The following is a 22,326-nucleotide window of genomic DNA, read 5'->3' as shown; positions in this document are numbered from 1 at the left end:
TACTGTGGAAGCACGCCCCCTGCCGACTCTCTATTGGTACTGCACCCATCGCCTGCTTCTGTCCACGGTCCTGAAATAGGTTTCTCTAACTTGCATTAAGTGAAGCATCCTAATTTTTCTATCCTGATATTAACGTCCTAATATCCCCTTTGTTCTGTTTAACTTTGCAATAAAACCCCACAGAGCCACAGGGTTTCTCCTGAGTCTACCTCCACCTTCCCCTGGAAAGATTTCCACTGTCATCCTTTTAAACGGCTCAACTAGTTTAATCCCGACGGCTGACCACCGCGGGTATGGGGACGCGTTTGTTTTAATAATCCTCACCGTTATGTGCCTGCCTAGATAAAAAGCAATTGCAGTTTTTCATTTACACTCGAAAGAAATTACCAGAAATTGGATTTTGTATATATATATATAAAAATATTGGATTAATTGGATTTCTAGGCTACAAGCAGGCGGTGAGCAGGATGGCCCGCAGCCTCTCAGCTGCACCGGCTCGCTGCATGTGGATTTGAAATGACAGGCTGCAGATGGTCCTTTTTTTTAACTCTTAGAAAGTTATTTCTTTTTGGGGGCCAAATTCATATCTGTGATCCATTACGCATCGCAGATCCCCTGAGGAGGAGTTGATGGTGGGTTTTCTGAAGTGATTTCGTGGTGTTAAACTGCGGACATGGATGGGGCAAAGAAAGGTAGGGACTCCTTCCAATGTCTCTGAGGTTTGCACACAGTAGAGAATAGAAAGAGTATTCTTATTATATGTAGTACTATTTAAGGTTTTAATGCATTACAAAAGGAAAAGGCTCACTTTACTGTAAAGGTATGTGCGGAATAGAAATCATGGAACAAAGCAGGTGGCCTAGGTGGCAGATTATCTTTTCTGAAATAATACATCCAGATATTCAGTGAAGGTGACAACATTGGAACATAGTTCATCCTGATAGTTAGGCACGTTTACTTCAGTTAAAATAAAAGCTTACTTTATGCCTTTTAAAATAATAAGATGCACTACTGGCATTCAGTATTTCCACAAGCTCTTATCTGCCCATATTATTGGCTACTAATTTGTAGTTTTTACATGGCGATATGGAGATAATAAAATGTACCTGCAGGCCTATTCTTTGTGGAGGGAATTGCCAACAGGTGTTCATAGGCCTACATGGGGATAGTGCTTGGCTAAGTGCTCCCAATAAAGAAGTAGGTCACATCTGGTCTTATAATATGAGGCCTTCAGGACAGAATACCTGCCTGTTACTACAGCCACGATTCAAATCCCTTCCCTAACTGTGCAGGATAATAAAATGTGGGCTCATATTAGCAATGAAATAATTGGATGTTGCGAGAGAGGAATGCAGACACACTTATTGCTCTATTAGCAAAGTATAACTATTTATGTCTATCACACCCTTGATGTATCATTTACTTGCTCAGAATAAAATAATTCACACCATAAATCTTTCAGTCATTCCCATATTTTAGATTTCATGTTCAAAGATGCTTTAAAACACAGAATAGCATAATTACGGTATTTATTTTTTTGTTTTTTTGCCAGATGCCCCCCCTGGGGGCGATGGAGGAAAATCAGACACCCTCGGGTCCACCAGCTCGGCCAGAAAAAGAGGAGGGGGGGCCAAGAAGGCGATGCAGGCGAACAAGTCCGCCCTCAGGGCCCCCCGAGCCCTCTGCTGCCTCACCCTCAGCAACCCCATCCGCATGGCAGCACTGGCCCTTGTAGAGTGGAAATATCCTTCTCTTGTGTATGTTATTGCAAACAGTCCTTAATATGATGCAAATGCATAATGTGTTGATGAGAATGTGTTGGGGTGTAGGCGGAATGATGCATTCACGAGGTCTGTTGTACCCTTAACTCTAATCCTCAAGCCCTTTGATATTTTCATTCTACTTGCCATTTTTGCCAACTGTGTGGCCATGGGCGTCACCAAGCCGTATCCTGATGATGACTCCAATGCTTCCAATCACCAACTGGTGAGTTTCCCCTGTAGAGATAAACAGTAGCTTAACCTAAGGATAAGTAAGTACACATTTTAGTAAGGTGATATCTCATGGGAGAGATTACTGGCCTGATTTGATCACCACAAAATTACTTAAAAAGGAAATATTGAAAAAACAGCTTGTAACTACTATTACCAGCTTCTACCAGAGGATGTTGCACTTTCACACAAAAACTCCAAAACACACAGTACACAACAACAAATGTAACAATCAACAAAAATCATAACACAAAAACGAACAGAATAAAATGTAAAACCTGGGAAAATATTCTTCCTGCATAGGAAGGAAGGAAAGGAACTGAAAAAAGAACATACTTGAAGGTATTTTCAGTCTTTAACCAACAGTGAAGGGCCTTCCATTAATTCCCTTATTTGTATGATTGACGCATTCATGCATACACCCATGCATACTTAGCTTTAGTGATGCACAGACAAATTGATACCTAGATCAGTCGGTTAGAGGACACGTAACAAAGAAAAAAAGGTGCTTGAAGAGAGTTCTTATAGGGGCAAACATGGAGAATATGACATGAAGTGCGAACTTCAAACAGATGCTGGTGCTTTGATCATATATATCAGGTGTAAACGGTGCATGAGGCTGCTGAAGTAGCACTCAGCCCTTGGAAAGTGTAAAAAGTTTAGAACTTCATCCCTTTAAGGGGAATGAATGAAGCTGTCATGGTGAAGATTTTGTATTTTCACTAAGATCACATGAAGTATCTCTGTTCCTGTTTCAAAACACTGACTCTCACTAAGAAAATCCTGCTTGGTTCTCCAGAGATAACTTTCCTTCTCATGTCCTCTGAGCCATTTGAGGACACTGATAGATATATTCATGATTTGTGACAAACATTAGCTTTTCAGTTTTTCCTGAAAAGAATCAGAATCACTTTATTGGCCAGGTATGTGCACACATACAAGGGATTTGACTAACAGCATAAATAAACAGAACAACAAATTCAACAAAATAGACATAGACTAATATGTACAGTTATACATGTATATAAACAAACAAAAAACAATAATGTTTGTAGACAGTGGACAATAGTGCAACGGATGCTGAGATAAATATATTACGTGTAGTTTTTTTTATGTACATGAACTGTATTCAGAAGTCATTTTGCAGAAGGTAGCAACAATTAGTGAGAAGGTGACTTCTCCGTTGGATGATAATGCTATTAGAGAGAAAAAGTGTGTGTGACCTCTTTTAGGTGACCCTGTCCTGTAAGGGATCATGATTTACTTAAACACTAACCATCTGCCTCATCTCTCTCTTTGTCTCTCTTATTCTCTTTCTTTCTGATCATGTTTTCTTCTGTACATTATGAATTACACAATGGCCAAACTGAAAACAATTATAAATATAAGCCAATATGACCCAACAACAGCTTTATATATATATATATATTTACAAAAAGCCACATTATTGCTAATGCATTATTGGAAACAACCCTTTTCTTGTTAGTTAGAGATGACCAAATATCTGAATTAGATTTTAGGTCCTTTAACTTAAAAGGCTTGCAAGGACACACACCTACTGTTGCAACAGGATAGATGTTAGTAGATCCCTTTATTGGATTGTACAAAGGAGGTGAGCTGACAGTTTTAACATACACTTCCCTACAGGGACTTGCAGTACCACCGGTTAATATCATCAACTTTTGGATCAAGTTTTGGTGAATGTTACAGATTTTTGTGAATTCCACTCATCTTACATTAAACCACATTATGCCTGGATTATAGTGTCATCTTGAGGTAAAAGCCTTAGTGACAGTGGGAGCAGTGATTAGAAGCATTAAGTTGAAGGGTACAGAAAACGGATTCGGTGACAGGCTTAAGCATGTTAGGCACTGGGTTAAGAGGTTAGAAAGCCACTGCAGTCAGCCTTTAATGACAACACACATGCATGAAAACGTCAGTTAATGAAACTTATGGCTGTCTGTGTTGAGGAGGAAATCAGGAGTTTCTAAATGTCTTTATTTGACTGTGACAATAACATGAAATTTTCTCCAGCACTCCTTCCTTATTTATTTTCTATCAGACGCACTCACTGACGTATGAAAAAGGTCACACCAATTTTGCCAAACATCCCCACATTGCCTTTTCTTTTGTTCTCAGGAACAAGTCGAGTATGTCTTCCTCGTCATCTTCACCATCGAGACATTCACTAAAATTCTTGCCTACGGCTTAGTCATGCACCCCAGCGCCTACATACGCAGCGGATGGAACTTGCTTGATTTCGTTATCGTCATTGTCGGGTATTTTTGGCGCTTCATATTGTCACCATTTGCAATCAAATGTTCCGTCACTAATATGAGTTCAACAAGCTATTATGTGTCGTCTGTGCAGGTTGTTCAGTGTCATTGCAGAAGCCATGACAGATCACAAGCCGGGAGAGGCCCATCATGCTGCAGGAAAACCTGGAGGCCTGGATGTCAAAGCTCTCAGAGCATTCAGGGTGTTGCGACCGCTTCGGCTTGTATCTGGAGTGCCAAGTGCGTTCATCCTTCATTACAGTTTATTTGAGTGTGTTTTTTGCATGTGCGTTCCTTCCTAATCCCACATGCAGCATTCAAAAGTGTGTGTTTGCCTTGTCAGGTTTACAGATTGTGTTGAACTCCATCATGAAAGCCATGGTCCCCCTTCTGCACATCGGTATGTTGGTTATGTTCGTCATCATCATCTACGCCATCATCGGCTTGGAGCTTTTTATCGGCAGGATGCACAAGACGTGTTACTCCAGCAGCACAGGTCCCTGCTCTATAAACTAAAACAGATCTTATAAGGCGTCATTATTTAATGTATGTGTTGTCTCAATGCCTCCTGCTGTTCTCTGCTCTAGGCCTCATGGTGGAAGACGACCCGTCACCTTGTGCGTTTGCCGGCAGCGGGCGCTTTTGTGACGGGAATGGGACCGAGTGCAGGGGCAAATGGGAGGGTCCCAACGGCGGCATAACAAACTTCGACAACGTTTTCTTCGCCATGCTGACAGTATTCCAGTGCATCACTATGGAGGGTTGGACAGATGTTCTCTACTGGGTACACAGACATGTTCCTGGATCCTCCACAGTTTTACATCTGTTTGTTGTCAGTGAAGATACTTACCTCTACTTTGTCTCTCTGCACAGATGAATGATGCCATTGGCTTTGAGATTCCATGGATTTACTTTGTTTCTCTGGTCATCTTTGGATCCTTTTTCATTATTAATCTCGTATTGGGTGTGTTGAGCGGGTAGGTAGCTGCTGTACTGCGGGCCGCAGCTTTCTGTGCATTTATTGTGTTATGAGAAATAAAATGAACCCCTTACATGTGTCTTCGGTGCTTCATGAGTTTGTGTTTTGTCACAGAGAGTTCTCCAAGGAAAGAGAAAAGGCCGTAGCCCGTGGTGAGCTGCAGAAGGCGCAGGAGAGCAAGCAGATGGAGGAGGACATGATAGGATACATGGACTGGCTCATAGAGGCCGAGGATGTGGATGAAGAGGGAAACAAACGTTAGTTTAACACATATTGCACACACTCAAACCAAAACAACCACATTCAGCTTTGCCTTATGAATAATCTGCCCTCTGTTTGACTTCAAAGGAGCTGCAATCGCAAAGAAAAAGATGATGAAGAAGTTTGGCTGGTACAAGCACAATGAGGATGGTGGAGGTATGTCAGCTGTATGTCAGCTGTCATTGATTGTTGTTATGTTTATTTTACATTATTCTCTCTAACAGCCAGTGCTTTATCTTTATTTAACAGCTGAGTCAGACTCAGATGATGACATTGCATACCTCGACGATGACAGTGGCTTCTGTGCTTCTCTCATGTAAGGCAACAGAGAAATAACAATACTGTTTTGATTCATCACTGACACGCAGGCTTTAATGAAGTCCGTTCATGATTTGGACTCACATTTTCTTGTTTTCTCAGGGCAAAGATGATGGCCAATAGCTTCTGGTAAGATTTGTTTTGTATTATTTGTATTTATTTTCACTTAAACAATGCAGTCCGGTGAATGATGAGTTGATATCTCCTGTTATATTATATTACATTATCAAGCTTATATACATAAATATTGTGTTTATTGTGCTGCAATGTTCACACAAAGCATAAATGGATTTAGGAAAACACACTGTATCTTTGTAAAGGCTCATATATTTTTCTCGGACTGTTTTGAAAATGAAAAAAAGGCTAATTCAAAATACTGCTTTTCTTTTTTTAGTGACCAGTTGTGCCAGCTGAATCATACATTCAGGAAGAACTGCCGTGTGGCCGTGAAGACCACTAACTTCTACTGGTTGGTGCTTCTGCTGGTGTTTCTCAACACAGTGGCCAGTGCCTCCGAGCATTACGGTCAGCCAAAGTGGCTCACAGAAATGCAAGGTAAGAATCCATTCCTCCTTTTCTTTTAACCTTCACTCATGTTTATTTGACCCCAACCAGCTGTACAACTTGACTCAGAAGGAATCACCAGAGCAAAATGCACTCCTAATACATCCTAATACTAAAACATCTTCTCTTCTCTGTTCGTCCCTCAGAGCGAGCCAACAAGATACTGCTGCTGCTGTTCACTCTGGAGATGTTGATGAAGATGTACGCCTTTGGCCTGCAGATCTATTTCATGGCGCTCTTCAACCGCTTTGATTGCTTTGTGGTGTGTGGCGGCATCCTCGAGACAATGCTCGTAGAGATGGAAGTCATTCCGCCCATCGGCATCTCTGTGCTGCGCTGCATCCGACTGCTCAGGATATTCAAGATGACTCGGTAATTAGTGCCAGAGTTCAGTGGTAAAACATCTGGAGCTTTTTTAGTCGGCTGCATGAGGAAGTAACCAGTGACATCTATGTGCGGATCTTTAATCATCTTATGTTTCTGATATATGCTGCCTTTGATTTTGTTGTTCCCAGGCACTGGGCTGCTTTGTCTGACCTGGTCAACTCGCTGCTCAACTCCATGAAAGCTATCTGTTCCCTTCTGCTCCTGCTCTTCCTCTTCCTCATCATCTTCGCCTTGCTGGGAATGCAGCTGTTTGGCGGCAAATTCAACTTTGACGAGACTCAGATGAAGAGAAGTACTTTTGACTCGTTCCCTCAGGCTCTGCTCACATGTTTCCAGGTGATTTACATTTCCTTACGATGTTACCACTGTCTCTACTTAGCTGTTACCGGTATATGTATTGTGGTATTAGCTGCAGCTCTCTCACTCTGCCTGTCTACTGTGTCTCTCTTTTCTGCCCTCTTTGATGCTCTCTCTGCGCAGATCCTCACTGGAGAGGACTGGAACGCTGTGATGTACGACGGCATTATGGCTTACGGAGGGCCGATCTTCCCCAACATGGTGGTGTGCATCTACTTCGTCATCTTGTTTGTCTGCGGTAACTGTATCCTTTTCCAGTGTTTGTGCACTCACTGTCTGATTTCTATCGCAGTCTGAGCATTTAATGGTTTGTATTTAATTCCTAATGGAACAAATTGGCCTCCTTAATTCTGTAATCAGACATTCTGCTCAATGTCTTCTTGGCTATCGCTGTGGACAACTTGGCAGGAGGCGGAGGAAAGAAAGAAGTTGAGTAAGTTTGACAAAAGAAAAAGAGGATGGTGAGCAGTGAACACATTTATAACGGACTCATCCTTTTATTTCCGGCTGCTGTTCATTTTTTCAGAGAGAAAAAGGACGAGGAGGAAGAGTGGGATGAGGATGAAGAGAAAGAGGATGAAGATGCAGGGGTAGAGAATCTTTTCCTCATTGTCCTGCACCACATTGGATTTAAAGTGAAATGACAAACAACATCAGCTGATCTTTTGTCTTTCTGTGTAGAACGAAGAGGACGACTGGCAGGACAACGAGGAGCTGAGGGCCATCGAGGGACTGGAGGGTGAGAGTGACTCTATGCGGGAGAAGCAGCAGACATGTTTATTAAGATGTTAACTGTCTCTTACACCTTTCTTCTTTGCTCTTTATTTTATTGTAGGAGTTGCTCCATTAAAACCTGAGTTCTCAGGGCCCAAAGAGAAAATCGTTCCAATCCCTGATGGAAGCTCCTTCTTCATTCTTGGAAAGAAAAACTGGTAACCTGAGATCATACATGCGCCAAATTAACCTAATTTAACTGTACTTCTATAATCTTACTCTTTAATTCCCCACAGATTTGCGTCATATGCTTTAACACCAAAATATTACTTAAAATGATCCACATTTCCTTTCCCATTCTCAGTTTGCGAGTTGCCTGCCACAACCTCATCCATCACCCCTACTTCACCAACTTCATTCTCATCTTCATCATCCTCAGCAGTATTTCCCTGGCTGCTGAGGATCCAATCAAATCCCACTCATTCAGGAACATAGTAAGACTGACAACATCAGAGCCTCATCCTTGCAGACAGAACATCTGCTCATCATTACCTACACAATAAACCAGACTGAATACTCAAACTAATTTCTCTCATCCTCAGGTGCTCGGTTACGCCGATTATGTTTTCACCTCAGTATTCACAGTGGAGATCGTACTAAAGGTAACGGTTGCAGGGGCCGGAATTGACGACATTCATGTAATTAGATGGAGTAGTTTTTAACTTTGTTTCTTTACCTCCTCGCTCGTGTTCAGATGACAGTCTACGGAGCTTTTCTGCACACTGGCTCCTTCTGTAGAAATGCTTTCAACCTTCTTGACTTGCTGGTCGTCAGCGTGTCGCTCACGTCTTTCTTTTTACAGTAAGTAGATATCGGTCTAACTCAAACCGCACACAGTTCACCTCTGACAGAAAAATCAATAGGAGTCACGGTTGTGTGTCTGTAATGTGCAGGAGCAGCGATGTCTCTAAGTGTTGAAGTTTGATGTTAACACACATTAGTATTGAGTCAAATTAAATAATTTCATTCTTACAAAGTAGTTTTATACTTTGTTTTCTCTATTTCTCAGCCCAATCTGCCATTTTTCTTTATCTTTTGTTTTCTTGACTCTAATCTTTTGCATTGTTGCTCTCAGTTCAAGTGCAATCTCTGTGGTCAAGATTCTCCGAGTGCTGCGAGTGCTCAGGCCTCTTCGAGCCATTAACAGAGCCAAGGGACTAAAGGTGGACCCTTCTCTTCTTTTAACTTTTATTTCTTTCTTGTATTCAAACTCTATATTACTTAAGTTAGTATTTATTACAGGATTGTTGTATTATATTGCACCGGTGTTGCTATTGTTGTGGTCACTCTGTGTATATTGCTATTTATTTGGTGTATATAAAGTACAGTTTGTTGTTATGTGAAGCTAACACATGTCCTCTGTTGTGTGTTGTGTGTTCACAGAATGTGGTGCAGTGTGTGTTTGTGGCGATCCGAACCATCGGCAACATCTTAATTGTCACAACACTCCTTCAGTTCATGTTTGCCTGTATTGGAGTGCAGCTCTTCAAGGTACATGAGTGATTCCTACACTCAGTGTTCACTTTATTAGCTACACCTGTACAATCTAATGCAATCCAATACAACTGTTTTGCCATAAAATCTAATTTTATGACGCCTATAATGTTTCTAGTTGGTGGTATTGTGCTGGACTGCATTATATTGAGTGGTATTTTTAATATTCTTTCCCCCTCACAAGGGCACAACCACGCAATCTTTGGTGGGGACATAAGTACCAATCTACCTCCCCCCAATACACAGTAGAAAATGTGTAAAATATTTCCTCCTCTTTTGAGCACTTTCTTTAGTTATTTTTCAATTTATTTCTGTTTATTAAGATAAATAATAAGTGTGTGACTCCCTCAACGTGGTTGCGCCCAGTACCCTCAGTATTGCCAGCTTGGTGTCTTTTCCAACTCTCTTTATTTCTAAAAAGCCCCTAGATACTATGTAATCTTTCCCCACTCGCTACTACTGGAAAATTTATTATTCTAATTGGTAGTTGGATTTAAAGTCTGTAAGTGGAGGGGCAGCCACTATCTCAGGGAATCACAGACTATTAAACAGCTTTAAATGTAAATTCAAATGTCAATAAACTACAATCTAAATGTGCAAATTTTCATAAATACTACCTAATTGTGGGAAATGTACAATGTGCTCTCATTTGGACCCCCACACTGTCTATACCAATACAACGTCACCTTTAACTATGACAATAATAAACATATAACACATTCCCAAGATAATGCTCTTGGTAAAGATGGATGTTATAGCTTAGCTGTTGTATTGGACTACATTAGATTGTACAGGTGTAACTTATAAAGTGTATTTATATTCTCTTATTCACAGCATTTAAAGGGGAGGAGGCCAGTGAGCGTTTTTAATGGTATAACTTTCCTGTGTTTAATGTTACAGGGCAGATTCTACAGCTGCACGGATGAAGCCAAACACACGCCTGACGAGTGCAAGTCAGTTTCCTTTTTATTCATTTCTCTACTTTTCTAAACAGCACTTCACAGTCTTTGAACGTGCTGTCACATGTCATAACACGTGTGTATGTGTTGCATTTTAGGGGAACGTTTGTGGTCTATAAAGACGGGGATATGAACCACCCCATGGTGAAAGAGAGGATTTGGGAAAACAGTGATTTCAACTTTGACAATGTGCTGATGGGCATGCTGGCTTTGTTCACTGTGTCAACATTTGAAGGCTGGCCACAGTGAGTAGTAACTTTACATTGTTAATATTAATATTGTCAACAAATCCTATGAAAAGAAAAAATCCAAGAATGTTTGAGTCGATCTCTTAATACTTTCCAACTTCCCTACCTTGTCTGCTATTTTTACTGATTTTTTATTGGTCACAAATACACAGTTTAATTTCTTAAATGTCTCAGTAATTCACTAAAACAGCTGGGTTACTGTAGGTTTTACCAAAACAGGAGTGAATAGTGCATTTGTTGGGGACTATTTTCAGCTGTGGATTAACACCTTTGGTGCTCTAGTGATGGTGTGTGTGGGATTGACTTAAAATAAACAACAGTGCCCATGTGTATCATGAAGGAAGGAACCACATTGATGTGTTTTTAATAGTTTTTGGACAACGATGGAGCTCTAGGGTGCAGAGTAATGAGCTATATCCGGCTAATGGAATCAAATAATTGTTGATTTTGGTCTTTTCATGGGATAAGTTGACAGTAAGAAAAAAAATATAATATCTTCAGCCTTATCCTTTAAGTTTTACCTACTTTAAATCAGTGTTTTACCAAGAAACGTTTTTCTGTATAAAGGCTCCTTTACCGGGCCGTGGATGCCAACGCCATAAACCGAGGTCCCATTTACAACTACCGAGTGGAAATCTCCATCTTTTTCATCATCTACATCATCATCATTGCCTTCTTCATGATGAACATATTTGTGGGTTTTGTCATTATCACATTTCGAGAGCAAGGAGAGGCTGAGTTCAAAAACTGCGAACTCAACAAAAATCAAGTTAGTTTGATCATTTTAATTATCTAATTATTTATGTGTAATATATATGTGTCATTTTTCAAGTGAATAATCACTTTCTTCTTTTTTTAACAGCGCCAGTGTGTGTACTACGCACTGAAAGCTCAACCTATAAAGATTTATATTCCGAAGAACCCTTCTCAGCTTAAATTCTGGAGGATTATCAACTCCAGCCAGTTTGAATACATCATGTTCGTGTTGATTCTGGGGAACACGCTCACTCTGGCTGTTCAGGTATCATCTCACACACACACACACACACACACACACACACCTCTCGTAAAACAAAAATATCATCAACATGAACCTCTTTCAGTGTTGTGATGGGACGTTTTTTTTGCTTTTCTCTCAGCATTACGAGCAGTCTAAAATGTTCACCTCCATCATGGACATCCTCAACATGATCTTCACTGTGGTTTTCACTATAGAGATGATCATCAAGTTACTGGCTCTGCGGGCTCATGTGAGGTTTCACTCTTTTACCTTCAAAAAACACATTCACAACAGCTGTCAACACTGTTTTTGACTCTCTCTCTCTCTTTGCTTTTTCTTTCCTTTGCAGCACTATTTTATTGATCCATGGAATTCATTCGATGCTTTGATTGTCGTGGGGAGCGTGTTGGATATTGCAGTCTCTGAGTTTAGTGTAAGTTCATTCAGACACCCGTTTGAGAAAATGAGAAAAAGTTAATCTCTCTGTAAAAGCAGTGAATTTTAAAACAAAAAATAATCATCTGGAGCCAATAACTGATTTCAAGGTTTACTATGAAAAATGACAAAGTTACAAGCTACATTTGTTACCTTCTTGTCTCCTTGCGGTAAAACAAACCCTCCAGTTAACACCAAAGAGAGCTATTGACCGTGTTGGCATCAATAGAAGTTAAGGATCATCTAAAAAACTGAAACAAGCTGCGTGTATACAACAGAAATTATTGAGTGCTCATGGTAATATTATTTAAAAGTAAATAATTTGAAAAAGAGGAGGTTTGTACATCATATGAATATAATATATATATAATATAAAAAATAATAATTTTATTTTAATGTAGGTTTAAATTTATGTTTAATGTATGTATGTATGTTTCGTATGCTACTGCATACTTGAATTTCCCTCGGGATAAATAAACTATCTATCTATCTATCTATCTATCTATCTATCTATCTATCTATCTATCTATCTATCTATCTATCTATCTATCTATCTATCTATCTATCTATCTATCTATCTATCTATCTATCTATCTAAAGTAGTTTATCCAGTAAGATAATCCAGTTGCTAGAATGAAAACTATTACTGCCACCAGGGCTATAGCTTCCATTAAGGACACTCAGGTCACACTGAGGTCACACTGAGGTGGGTGTTTTATAAGCTGATTATAATAAATGTAATGAAATTTGACTGTTTTTTTTTTTTTTTCCAACCAATAAAAATCTGTATTTCTTCAGCAGAATTGGGTTCCTAGCAGTGTGGAGACAGTTAAATGAATAAATGCTCAATGCTCAATCAAATTAATAATTAATTGGTGCCTGATCCTGACGTCTTTCTAATCTCTTTCCTCTCACATCGTCTGTTGTCGATTGTATGGAATATGGACACAGGGAGGAGGCGGTCATGGTGAGGTGAGAGCTGAACACAACCACTGAAACTCCACACGTGTCTTAAGTTTTCTGATTTATACTTTAAGATGTGTGATCATTGTAACACATATATTTTATCACTTGTTTTTGTTTCAACACATTTATTCTAGGGTAAAGGAGAAAGTGGAAAAGTGTCCATCACGTTCTTCCGTCTCTTCCGAGTGTTGAGGTTGGTCAAACTGCTCAGCAAAGGAGAAGGCATTCGTACCCTCCTCTGGACTTTTGTGAAGTCGCTGCAGGTCAGTGCGGCACAGAGCGAGTCATTCGCATATCACAAAGGGTTGGCTACAGTACAATGTTCACTTATAAAATCCTGTTTTTGTAATTGTAACTTTCTTCTGCTCAGGCTCTGCCCTACGTTGGTCTGCTCATCGCCATGATCTTTTTCATCTACGCTGTGATTGGCATGCAAGTGAGTCTCTCTTATCAATCCAGGCTTTTAAAGGTTTGGTTGGTTTCATTTTCACCAACTAAAATTAATCAATTAACTAATTATTAATAGACCAAACCGTATAATCATAGACAAGACAGTCAGCCTGCACATCTTATACTGATTTTAGGTTGTAAAGATGGCCAGGGACTCTACAGATGGAAACTAACCTTTTGGCTTATTTTGGCAATGTTTATTAATAATATGCACTGTCCCTGAGAAATAAATAAATACACTAAACTTCATTAAGTTTTAATTAGCCATATTGAGCTGGTGTTACAAACAAGACCCAAAACTGTACACCTATTTTTACTTTGAAACAGATATTTTCCATATTTTCTATATTTTCCTGTTTAAGATTCTTGACTTGCAGTACTTTTTTTCCTTTTCTTTTCTCATACTTTACTATATGTTTATTGCGACCCCAAGACAAACTGCTTGTATGCAAAAACCTGCTATAAACCTGATTCTGATTCTCCTTCCAGTCGTTTGGGAAAGTGGCCGTTGATGACAACACACATATCAACAGAAACTGCAACTTCCAGACTTTCTTCATGGCTGTCCTGGTGCTCTTCAGGTGAGCCATTTTACCCAGAAAGAGACAGAGACCAAGTGTGTTTTCAAAGTTTTTACAACTGATCAAACATGACCTGCATTCTGCTATTCGCTGCCATGTGTGAGCTGTAACCCCAACACAGTATTTAATCTGTCCTCTAATTAATTATCCTCCTTTAAAACAAGATTTAAAATACCTCAGTGCGTAAGTAAAGGACAAATGAGAATGCTGCACTGTCTCTGTGTACTCGTAGGTGTGCCACTGGAGAGCAGTGGCAGGAGATTATGTTGGCAGCTCTGCCCGGCAGACGCTGTGACCCAGAATCCGACACTGAGCCCGGCGAAGAATACTCCTGCGGTAGCAACTTGGCCTACATCTACTTCATCAGCTTCTTCATGCTTTGTGCTTACCTGGTGAGCGAAGCTGCGGAGGATTAAAGATCCTTTCCGTCTTCTGCCTCAGATCGTTTGTAAAACACTTTCCCTCCTTTGATATAACTTAATACGGCCTCCTGACTCCAAATTTAATTTAGGTATGATTAATTCAGACTGGTGTTTTACAGGCTGTCAGGTCAAGTGGGATCAAAGTCAGATGAAAGTAGAAAGGATAGTATTACAGCAACTGAGCAGTAGCAGTTTATAATGCTCACCCTGTCTTCTCCAATTCCCAGCTCCTCAGAGAGATTTGGTTAATCCAGACAGCAAAATCCTGATTTTAAGAGGGCAAATATGGTGGTAACATTTCTATGATCTCAGTGCTATTTTAAGACATTAAACAGGTTAAACGCAGGTGACTTCAAACCTGGAGAATGTGTGAGAGCAGAAGATGGTCTAATCTGAAGTATAGGAAATGAAAGTTGAAGCGCATAATCTTTTTAGCTGTTTTAGATCTGTAGTGAATTTCTGCAAGTTATAGTTTTGCCAAAATCATCATCAATGCCATCCAGTAACATAGTGTAAATCTATATGGTGCCGAAGACCTTAATTTGATATGTAAAGGCCCAAAATCCAAGTGTGGGAAACATTATTTTGAAAAACCCAATTCTATCCCCTCCTCCCCGTTTGAAGCTCCTTGAAACCAGATTTACAACCACGGCGGACACGTTCATATGTGTCTTGCATTCCTTCTGTGGTTTCTACTCTTGTGGACAGCTGACATCCATCGGTCTGTGTGTGGTCGTTGACCTTTAGCAGAGACCCACCAGGACCCTCCTGGGTGCTAAAATAGACCTGGGTGCTGGGCTGTTCACAGACCTGGATATATATTTTGATTACTTTTATTAAATTGCCTTAAAACACATAAAGTGAATGCATTTCAGCTGATATAGTGTTTTAGATGTTTTCAGGTAGTTTGAATTGAACTTTCTCATCAGAAATTCACACTTTTTAATGATTACACTTCACACATCATGTTTCATAAGTGACATGTTGGTAACAAGTAGCTGTTGTGTCTCTGTTTAATCAAGATTATCAACTTGTTCATTGCTGTCATCATGGACAACTTTGAATACCTGACACGTGATTGGACTGTGCTCGGTACTCACCACCTGGATGAGTTTAAGAGAGTTTGGTCTGACTACGATCCCGAGGCCACGTAAGACTCATTCATCCTATTGTTTGTTCCCTCTAACTGTTTCCAGAATATTCTTATATCTCAGTAAATGTCTGTTTTGTGCTCTTCTGCCTCTCGCAGTGGTCGTATAAAGCACATAGATGTCGTCACTATGCTGCGCAGGATTCAGCCACCCCTTGGTTTTGGAAAACTGTGTCCTCATCGTGTTGCTTGCAAGGTAAGTCAGTGCTGCACACTTGACACTAGGAACATAAATAGTGGGATAGATCTTACTCCTTCTGCCTCGTCCTCTTGTGTTTTCAGAGACTGGTTGCTATGAACGTTCCACTGCACGCAGACGGGACGGTCACCTTCAGTGCCACCCTGTTTGCTCTTGTGCGAACCTCACTCAAGATCAAGACCGAAGGTTAGACCTCATAGGCAGACTTGTGAGACTAGCTCGCTCAGTGTTTTTAGGATGTTGTTCTCCTTATAGGATTTGTTTGCTTTTGTCCCTCTCAGGCCCAATCGACCAGCAGAACGAAGAGTTGAAGGTGATCATTAAGAAGCTCTGGAAGCGCACCAAGCCCAAGCTCATTGATGAAGTAATTCCTCCCCCTAGAGGTAAGTGTACATAGCTGCTACCCATGGTGAAAAGACTGTGAAAGCTCTACAAATATTAAACTCAACGTTTTCCATTAGTGACTCATCAAAGCAACATGATCAAAAATATACTGTTTGCTTGAATACAAGAATAATTTAAGACTTTCTCATCATCCATCAGTTCCTCTTAGCCCTCCACATTTTCATCACCAACTTGTTTTCCTTCTCAGGGGATGAGGTGACTTGTGGGAAGTTTTATGCCAGCTTCTTGATTCAAGACTATTTCAAAAAGTTCCGCAAGAGAAAGGAGAGAGAGAGGAAATCCAAAAGGAAGGACAAGGCGGCTTCCCTGCAGGTGACATAGAAATTGAAATATTCCTCATACTTGTTTACAAAAAACATTAAAAAAGCAGTTTCTTTACATTTTTATATCATCATTTCATATAATCTTTGTTGTTTGCAGCTGAACATGAAGGGGTAATTGAAATTGATATGAAACAAGTAGAAAGAAAAATGAAAAAAATTATCTTGTGGGCTGAATGATATAATATTTTTGTCATCATGTCGCGGGTCAGAAGATCCCTGTCTTAAACTCAGATTTAAGTTAAGCATAGAGAAACTCTCCTCCTTCAGCGGATTAATGTGAAAACATGTTTCTAGCTTCAAACTCTGCTCATACATTATTATTTAGTAAGATCAAACATCCAAATGAAGTAACAATGAACAAAATGCATTTTTGAGAGGTTGTTGTTGCTTTATGGATATTTGCTAGACACTCATGGTATTTTTGTGTGTTCTCAGCAAGGGCTGCGGACGCTGCAGGACCTGGCTCCAGAAATGCGTCTGGCGATGACCTGTGACCTGGAAGAGGAGGAGGGTGTGGAGGGAGAGATGGCAGGTGATGAGATATTTGACAGTGAGCCCGGGACCTCAGCGACCAATACACCTGCCAGCACTCCGCTGCCACCTATAGACATCCTGGTAGAGCAGACAACTGTGATCATGGAACCTGAGCCCAAAGGAGACGACGGGGGTGTGATCACAGAGCAGGTGATGGGCCTGCGGGAGCACGAGAGACCAGGATCAGAGCTGGCAGACGTTGTAACAGAACAGCCCGTGAAGTCGGCACCGCTGCCCATCAGGTGTGTTTCCCCTTGTTTTATATGAAGTTGTGAATTTCCACATTGGTACTGTAAGAAGTCACACCGAGTTGTTTCTTATCCTACCCGTTCTCTCCTGTTCAGGATGGACTCCATCAGCGAGTTGCCTCCTCCTCCTCCCCCAGAGATTGTAGTTGAAGAACCAGTTGTGGTGGCTGCACCTGTGGTGGCTGCACCTGCAGTAGCTGAGCAGGTTTACAGCTGTGAAGGGGATGCTGCAAGTATAGCATCAGTAGACAGGTAAGGAGCAAGGAAGAGAAGGGAGGAGAGAGATACAACATGTGAGGAATGGATAAACACACTTATTCCCTTTCTTGCTTTGGTGAGAAGATCGATAACACTCTCATGTCTGTTCATTAAATATGGAGCTGGAGCCAGCAGGCGGTTAACTTACCTGGTTGTATTTACACCTTTGTTTTTACAAGTTAAACAAATAGGATATAAAGTGTTAATCAGTGAGTTTTAGAGGTGCTGATAGGCAGATGTTTTTACCTTTGAACAGAGCAAGGCCAGCTTTTTTGGCCCTTTTCCCAGTCTTTATGCTTAGCTAAGCTAACCATTTCTTGCCTCCACCTTCACATTTAACAGACAGACACAAGGATGATATTGATCTTTTTATCTAACGCTTGGCAGGAAGGCAAATAACTATTGAACATCTTAAATGATGCTAAAACTCTTGGTATTGGTCTTGTAGGTACATGTACCCAGAAGCTGTCTCTCCTGTACCAACTGGGACAGGCTACAACGATCAGGTCCTGGAAAGAGCTAACAGCATTGGGGAGATACCTTACAACTCTCATGATGCCAATGGCTACGTCAGCAACGGTTATAATGACACCAACATGAATGGAGGGAGTGTCGCTACAAGCCCCACTCCTTATGACACAAATGAATATAACGGGAACGGATACTCTGGCTACAATGACAACGGCAGTATCATCAGCGCCAACGGCAACGGAAGTACATTCAATGACAACGGCAGCACTATCAGTGGTTTCAACGGGAACGGCTACAATGGAAATGAGAATGGCGCCCCACAGTTCGTCAGGAGGCGACTACTTCCTACCATACCGAAAGGTAACATGCCATTAAAGCTGCAACTGTTATTGTCATTTGTCAAGCAAAAATACTAAATGTGTTATGTTTCCATGTTGCTTTCCCTTATCTTTGATTATAGCAAATTGAATGTTCTTGGGTTTTGGACTGCTGTTCAAAGCAGCAGATTATTTTGTCACTTTGGGCTCTAGGAAATTGTGTTGGCCATTTTATACTGTTTTATGATTGTTCATAGTCTAATCTAAAACCATCACCCCACTACTAAATCACTCAAAAGGATGTTTGATGGGTTATTTTGGCTGGTACCTGTGCTGTGGAATAATCACAAATTATATATAGGCACAGGATTCTAGTTATACGTTAACTACTGGTGCTCATTGCTGGATTAGTAGCAAAGTAAAGCAGGTAAACTACCCAGACTTTGATTGTGTGTCAGTTGGTTTGTGGTAGTTTAATCACCTACAAAATGAATTTTTACCCCGAGGCCCCCTAGTGGGCTCATTTGGCCATGCTAATGCTAAATCCCTCCACACAAGGTTGTAGTCATGCATTCTGGCCAGTTTCCTGACGCTTCCTTGCTTATCGTTTAAGGTCGTGCACCTAGCTTTAACTTCCAGTGTCTGAGGCCACAGAGCAGCGTGGACAACCACCTCCCAATCCCAGGAAGCTACCGTGGAAGCCCATCCCCATCCAGATCCCGACTACAGGTAAAACAATGGCACACAATCATACACACTCAAAATGTTAGCGTTCACACATCTTATTTCACTAGTCTTCTCCTGCTCTTACTTTCTTGTGTCAGACCCAGCACAGCCTGGACTCCCGGCCCAGCAGTGTGTCCTCCATGTCGTCCGCCTCCTGGGTGACTACAGCAGGAGCTGGCACCACTCCTGTTTCAGGAATAGTCAACCCCTCAGCACGCAAGGGCAAGCTCATCTACACCCCTATGATCCTGGTGGACGAAGCCACCGGCACCAGCCAGCAGCTGTGGAATGACGGCTCCGCCAGCCTCCCTGCAGCAAGCCGCCCTGGCTGGTACCCTGGTCAGACAAGGACCTTCACAAGCATGAGGATGCCCCCCGTCAACCAGGGCTTCGTAGACAGAGGCAGTGCAGACAGTCTGGTTGAGTCGGTGAGTAATAATGCAGCAGGGGATTTTTGTAACTGAGAAACCTTTAGCAACCACCAGTTTATACACTCTTTGAACCCTCTGGCAGATTGATTTTGTTAGTTTTCTTAACTAAAACCAATATTTTCCCACCTGTATCCACTGATGTGCAACAGCTGTATCAAAGGATATGGTCACAAGTGTTCAAGTCTATCTTATATCTTATTAACAATAGCCAATAGAGGAAACTTCGTACTAGTAATTTAATTTGACTAACTCAGACTGCTGAAGCCAAGTTTTAGCTATGGATAATCTTTGGAATAGATGATTGCGCAGAATAACCGACCTGTGGATCTATGGTGGCCCTCAGACTGCAAATAGACAAAATGCAAAAGTAAATTAAGAAAACGTCTTTACCAATTTGACAGCATGTGCACAGTATTTAGACAAAATGCTGCAAAGTGAGAAAACCCAACCAAATAGAGCAACGACTTCAATAAATTCACGAGTCACAAAACGTAACAACAACAAGCAGCAGTGTTCATCACCTTTTATTGTCCCCTGGAAACAGTGAACGTTGTCGTCTGTGCTTCTTGCAGCGTTTCTGTATTTGGTTGTGTTTTCTGTTCCAGTGTATTTTTCTAAATGTCGCACGTGTCGTCAAATTGGGGAAAATTTTTCCTTAATTTGCTTGTGTTTTGTCTATTTGCAGTTGTTTTACTCATAAGTTGCAGGGCCTTGAGCTCTGAGGGCCACAGTACAAATTTCATTCGAAACAAGTTAGAAACGAATGATCACAGTGAGCAAAACCTGTGTCAGTTTTCATATGAACACACAACTTTTACGTTAAGAACAAAAAACAAATATCCACAGTTTAAAAGGTTACATTTTTTATTCTGGTATTGGCTGATGTAGTTTGACGCACATATTGGAGCACCACTGAGAGAAACTCTTTGTAGAGTAATGTTTTCTCATTCTACTAAGTGCGCTGTAAATCCACTGTTTACATTATGATGGAAGAAATAAAGTTGCTACTCATTGTTGACCAGAGGGCATTTCAATTTGTCTAAGTGACTCTTTGAGCTGATAAAATTCTCTGTGCACTGAACATCATGACAATCAGACAGACATGCATGTTTATGTTTGTGTGTGAGAGACAGAATCGTTGTACTGTACTCTGCTTTTTCTTTCTTTTCCAATGTCAGATTTTGATCTCCGAGGGTCTCGGCATCTACGCCAGGGACCCAAAGTTTGTGAGCTTTGCCAAGCGGGAGATTGCTGAAGCCTGTCACATGAGCCTGGACGATATGGAGAGCGCTGCCGCTGACCTCATAGCTCGTGGTGCCAGTCAGTCGATTTCTCGCTTTGAGGATGAACTGGCCGACGAAATGAACTGCGTGATCTCTTACTGAGATCAGAAACTCTGAAATAACTGTGTGAGAAAAGTGATATGTGAGGTTTATTTTAAAAAAAGAAAAAGAAGAACAAAATCTTTTATGTGGTGTGTGTTTATATAAGAATGTGGAGTCGACAGCATGTGTGTAAGACAGATGTGATACAAATGGGACGTCAATTTTGTCTACTTTGTTGTCCCAAGGTAAAATGTTGTCTTGGGTAAGATATGCTTTCATTTATGAATGCCAAAACACACGTACACATAATTTCACACACACACACACACACACACACACACACACTGATTTTAAGAGCACATGTCCGTATGTGACAGGATGAACACTATGACTGCGGACGCCTGGTGTACGTGACAGAAAACTGTGGCTCGTAACATTGTCATGACAAAGGACCATTTTTTGCATTGTATTGTAATTTATTTTTTACTGTACTTCTTACTTTATACACTTGTATGTTCAGTTGCAATCGTGGCAAATAAACATTATATATATATATATATATATATATATATATATAAACTATTAGATCAATTGAATATTTATACTCTGTTACACAAATAATGAAAACCAGAGGAAATTACTGATTGAGCCCACCAGCATTCGCTATATTAGAGAAATATTTAAATATACCGAATATTAAATATCCTCTAATATTAAACATAAAAACTCATAGCAGAGTTTTGTTTGGGGATTTTTGTGACTATTAATAAAGCATGTTTTTCTCACATGCATGTTTCATTCTTTTTTTGTTATAGTTATTATTGTTGTTTAGTATTATCTATGTACTGTACTGTAGCTGAAAAGGTCATTTTAAGGGGGCTTTTGGTTTCTTTTCCCACAGCAAAGAGCTATAAAGGATGTTGAAAACCCGCAGCAAAACGCAAAAAGAGTGAATTACATAATCAGTCATTAATGGACCCACAGATGGACAACGACATCTGGGTTTCTCTTCCCCTTTTATACAAAAAGAATCATGCAAAACAACAACCCTTGTGTGTCTGTTGTCACTCATCCTTTTCAGCATCTGCATGGATGTAGTAGAAAATAACCCTAAAACTCAACCTGAACTTCTCCCCAAACGTGTTCTGTGGAGGAGGAGAAGGTTTGCCTACAACTACTAACAAAAAAAAAGATATATTAATCTAAAAATACACAGCTGTTTTCCTGTTAATGACCAGCAGCAGTTCACACACCCTCACCGACCTTTTTCCACACACACACACACACACACACACACACACACACACATACACACACATACACACACACACTTCACTCCTCCTGTCTACTAAAGCGTGAACAGTCTCCATGCGCTCCTCTCTGCGTTTTCAACCCGCGGGCAGCTCTCGGGCTCCCTTAGAATAAAGCCGCGCTGTGATTGGTCAGACTCCCACTCCCCCCACTCCACGTCCGGCGA

General features: G+C 40.7%; 1 protein-coding gene across 1 annotated transcript; it reads left to right on the top strand.

The window, feature by feature from the left end:
- Positions 1 to 302: 302 nt before the first annotated feature.
- cacna1fa (calcium channel, voltage-dependent, L type, alpha 1F subunit a) lies at positions 303 to 21,636 on the top strand. The gene is made up of 47 exons (XM_051425445.1): positions 303 to 692; positions 1,553 to 1,755; positions 1,882 to 1,986; positions 4,131 to 4,270; positions 4,362 to 4,507; positions 4,611 to 4,763; positions 4,855 to 5,051; positions 5,141 to 5,244; positions 5,361 to 5,503; positions 5,595 to 5,663; positions 5,757 to 5,823; positions 5,928 to 5,954; positions 6,220 to 6,380; positions 6,536 to 6,761; positions 6,905 to 7,112; positions 7,257 to 7,377; positions 7,494 to 7,566; positions 7,660 to 7,723; positions 7,815 to 7,872; positions 7,969 to 8,065; positions 8,212 to 8,341; positions 8,450 to 8,509; positions 8,602 to 8,708; positions 8,983 to 9,070; positions 9,291 to 9,398; positions 10,302 to 10,354; positions 10,459 to 10,605; positions 11,176 to 11,377; positions 11,471 to 11,629; positions 11,748 to 11,858; positions 11,958 to 12,041; positions 12,995 to 13,015; positions 13,144 to 13,272; positions 13,380 to 13,445; positions 13,949 to 14,040; positions 14,273 to 14,432; positions 15,485 to 15,612; positions 15,712 to 15,808; positions 15,895 to 15,997; positions 16,093 to 16,194; positions 16,404 to 16,528; positions 16,975 to 17,315; positions 17,418 to 17,573; positions 18,028 to 18,410; positions 18,981 to 19,096; positions 19,192 to 19,521; positions 20,703 to 21,636. The coding sequence occupies exons 1-47, from the start codon at positions 674 to 676 to the stop codon at positions 20,907 to 20,909; spliced, it is 6,186 nt and encodes a 2,061-aa protein (XP_051281405.1). The 5' UTR covers positions 303 to 673; the 3' UTR covers positions 20,910 to 21,636.
- Positions 21,637 to 22,326: the final 690 nt, after the last annotated feature.

The sequence above is a fragment of the Dicentrarchus labrax genome, unplaced genomic scaffold, assembly GCF_905237075.1.
Source record: "Dicentrarchus labrax unplaced genomic scaffold, dlabrax2021, whole genome shotgun sequence".
NCBI classification, from domain to species: domain Eukaryota; kingdom Metazoa; phylum Chordata; class Actinopteri; family Moronidae; genus Dicentrarchus; species Dicentrarchus labrax.
The sequence above is the reverse complement of the archived record's forward strand: the minus strand, read 5'-3'. Positions and strand labels throughout refer to the sequence as shown.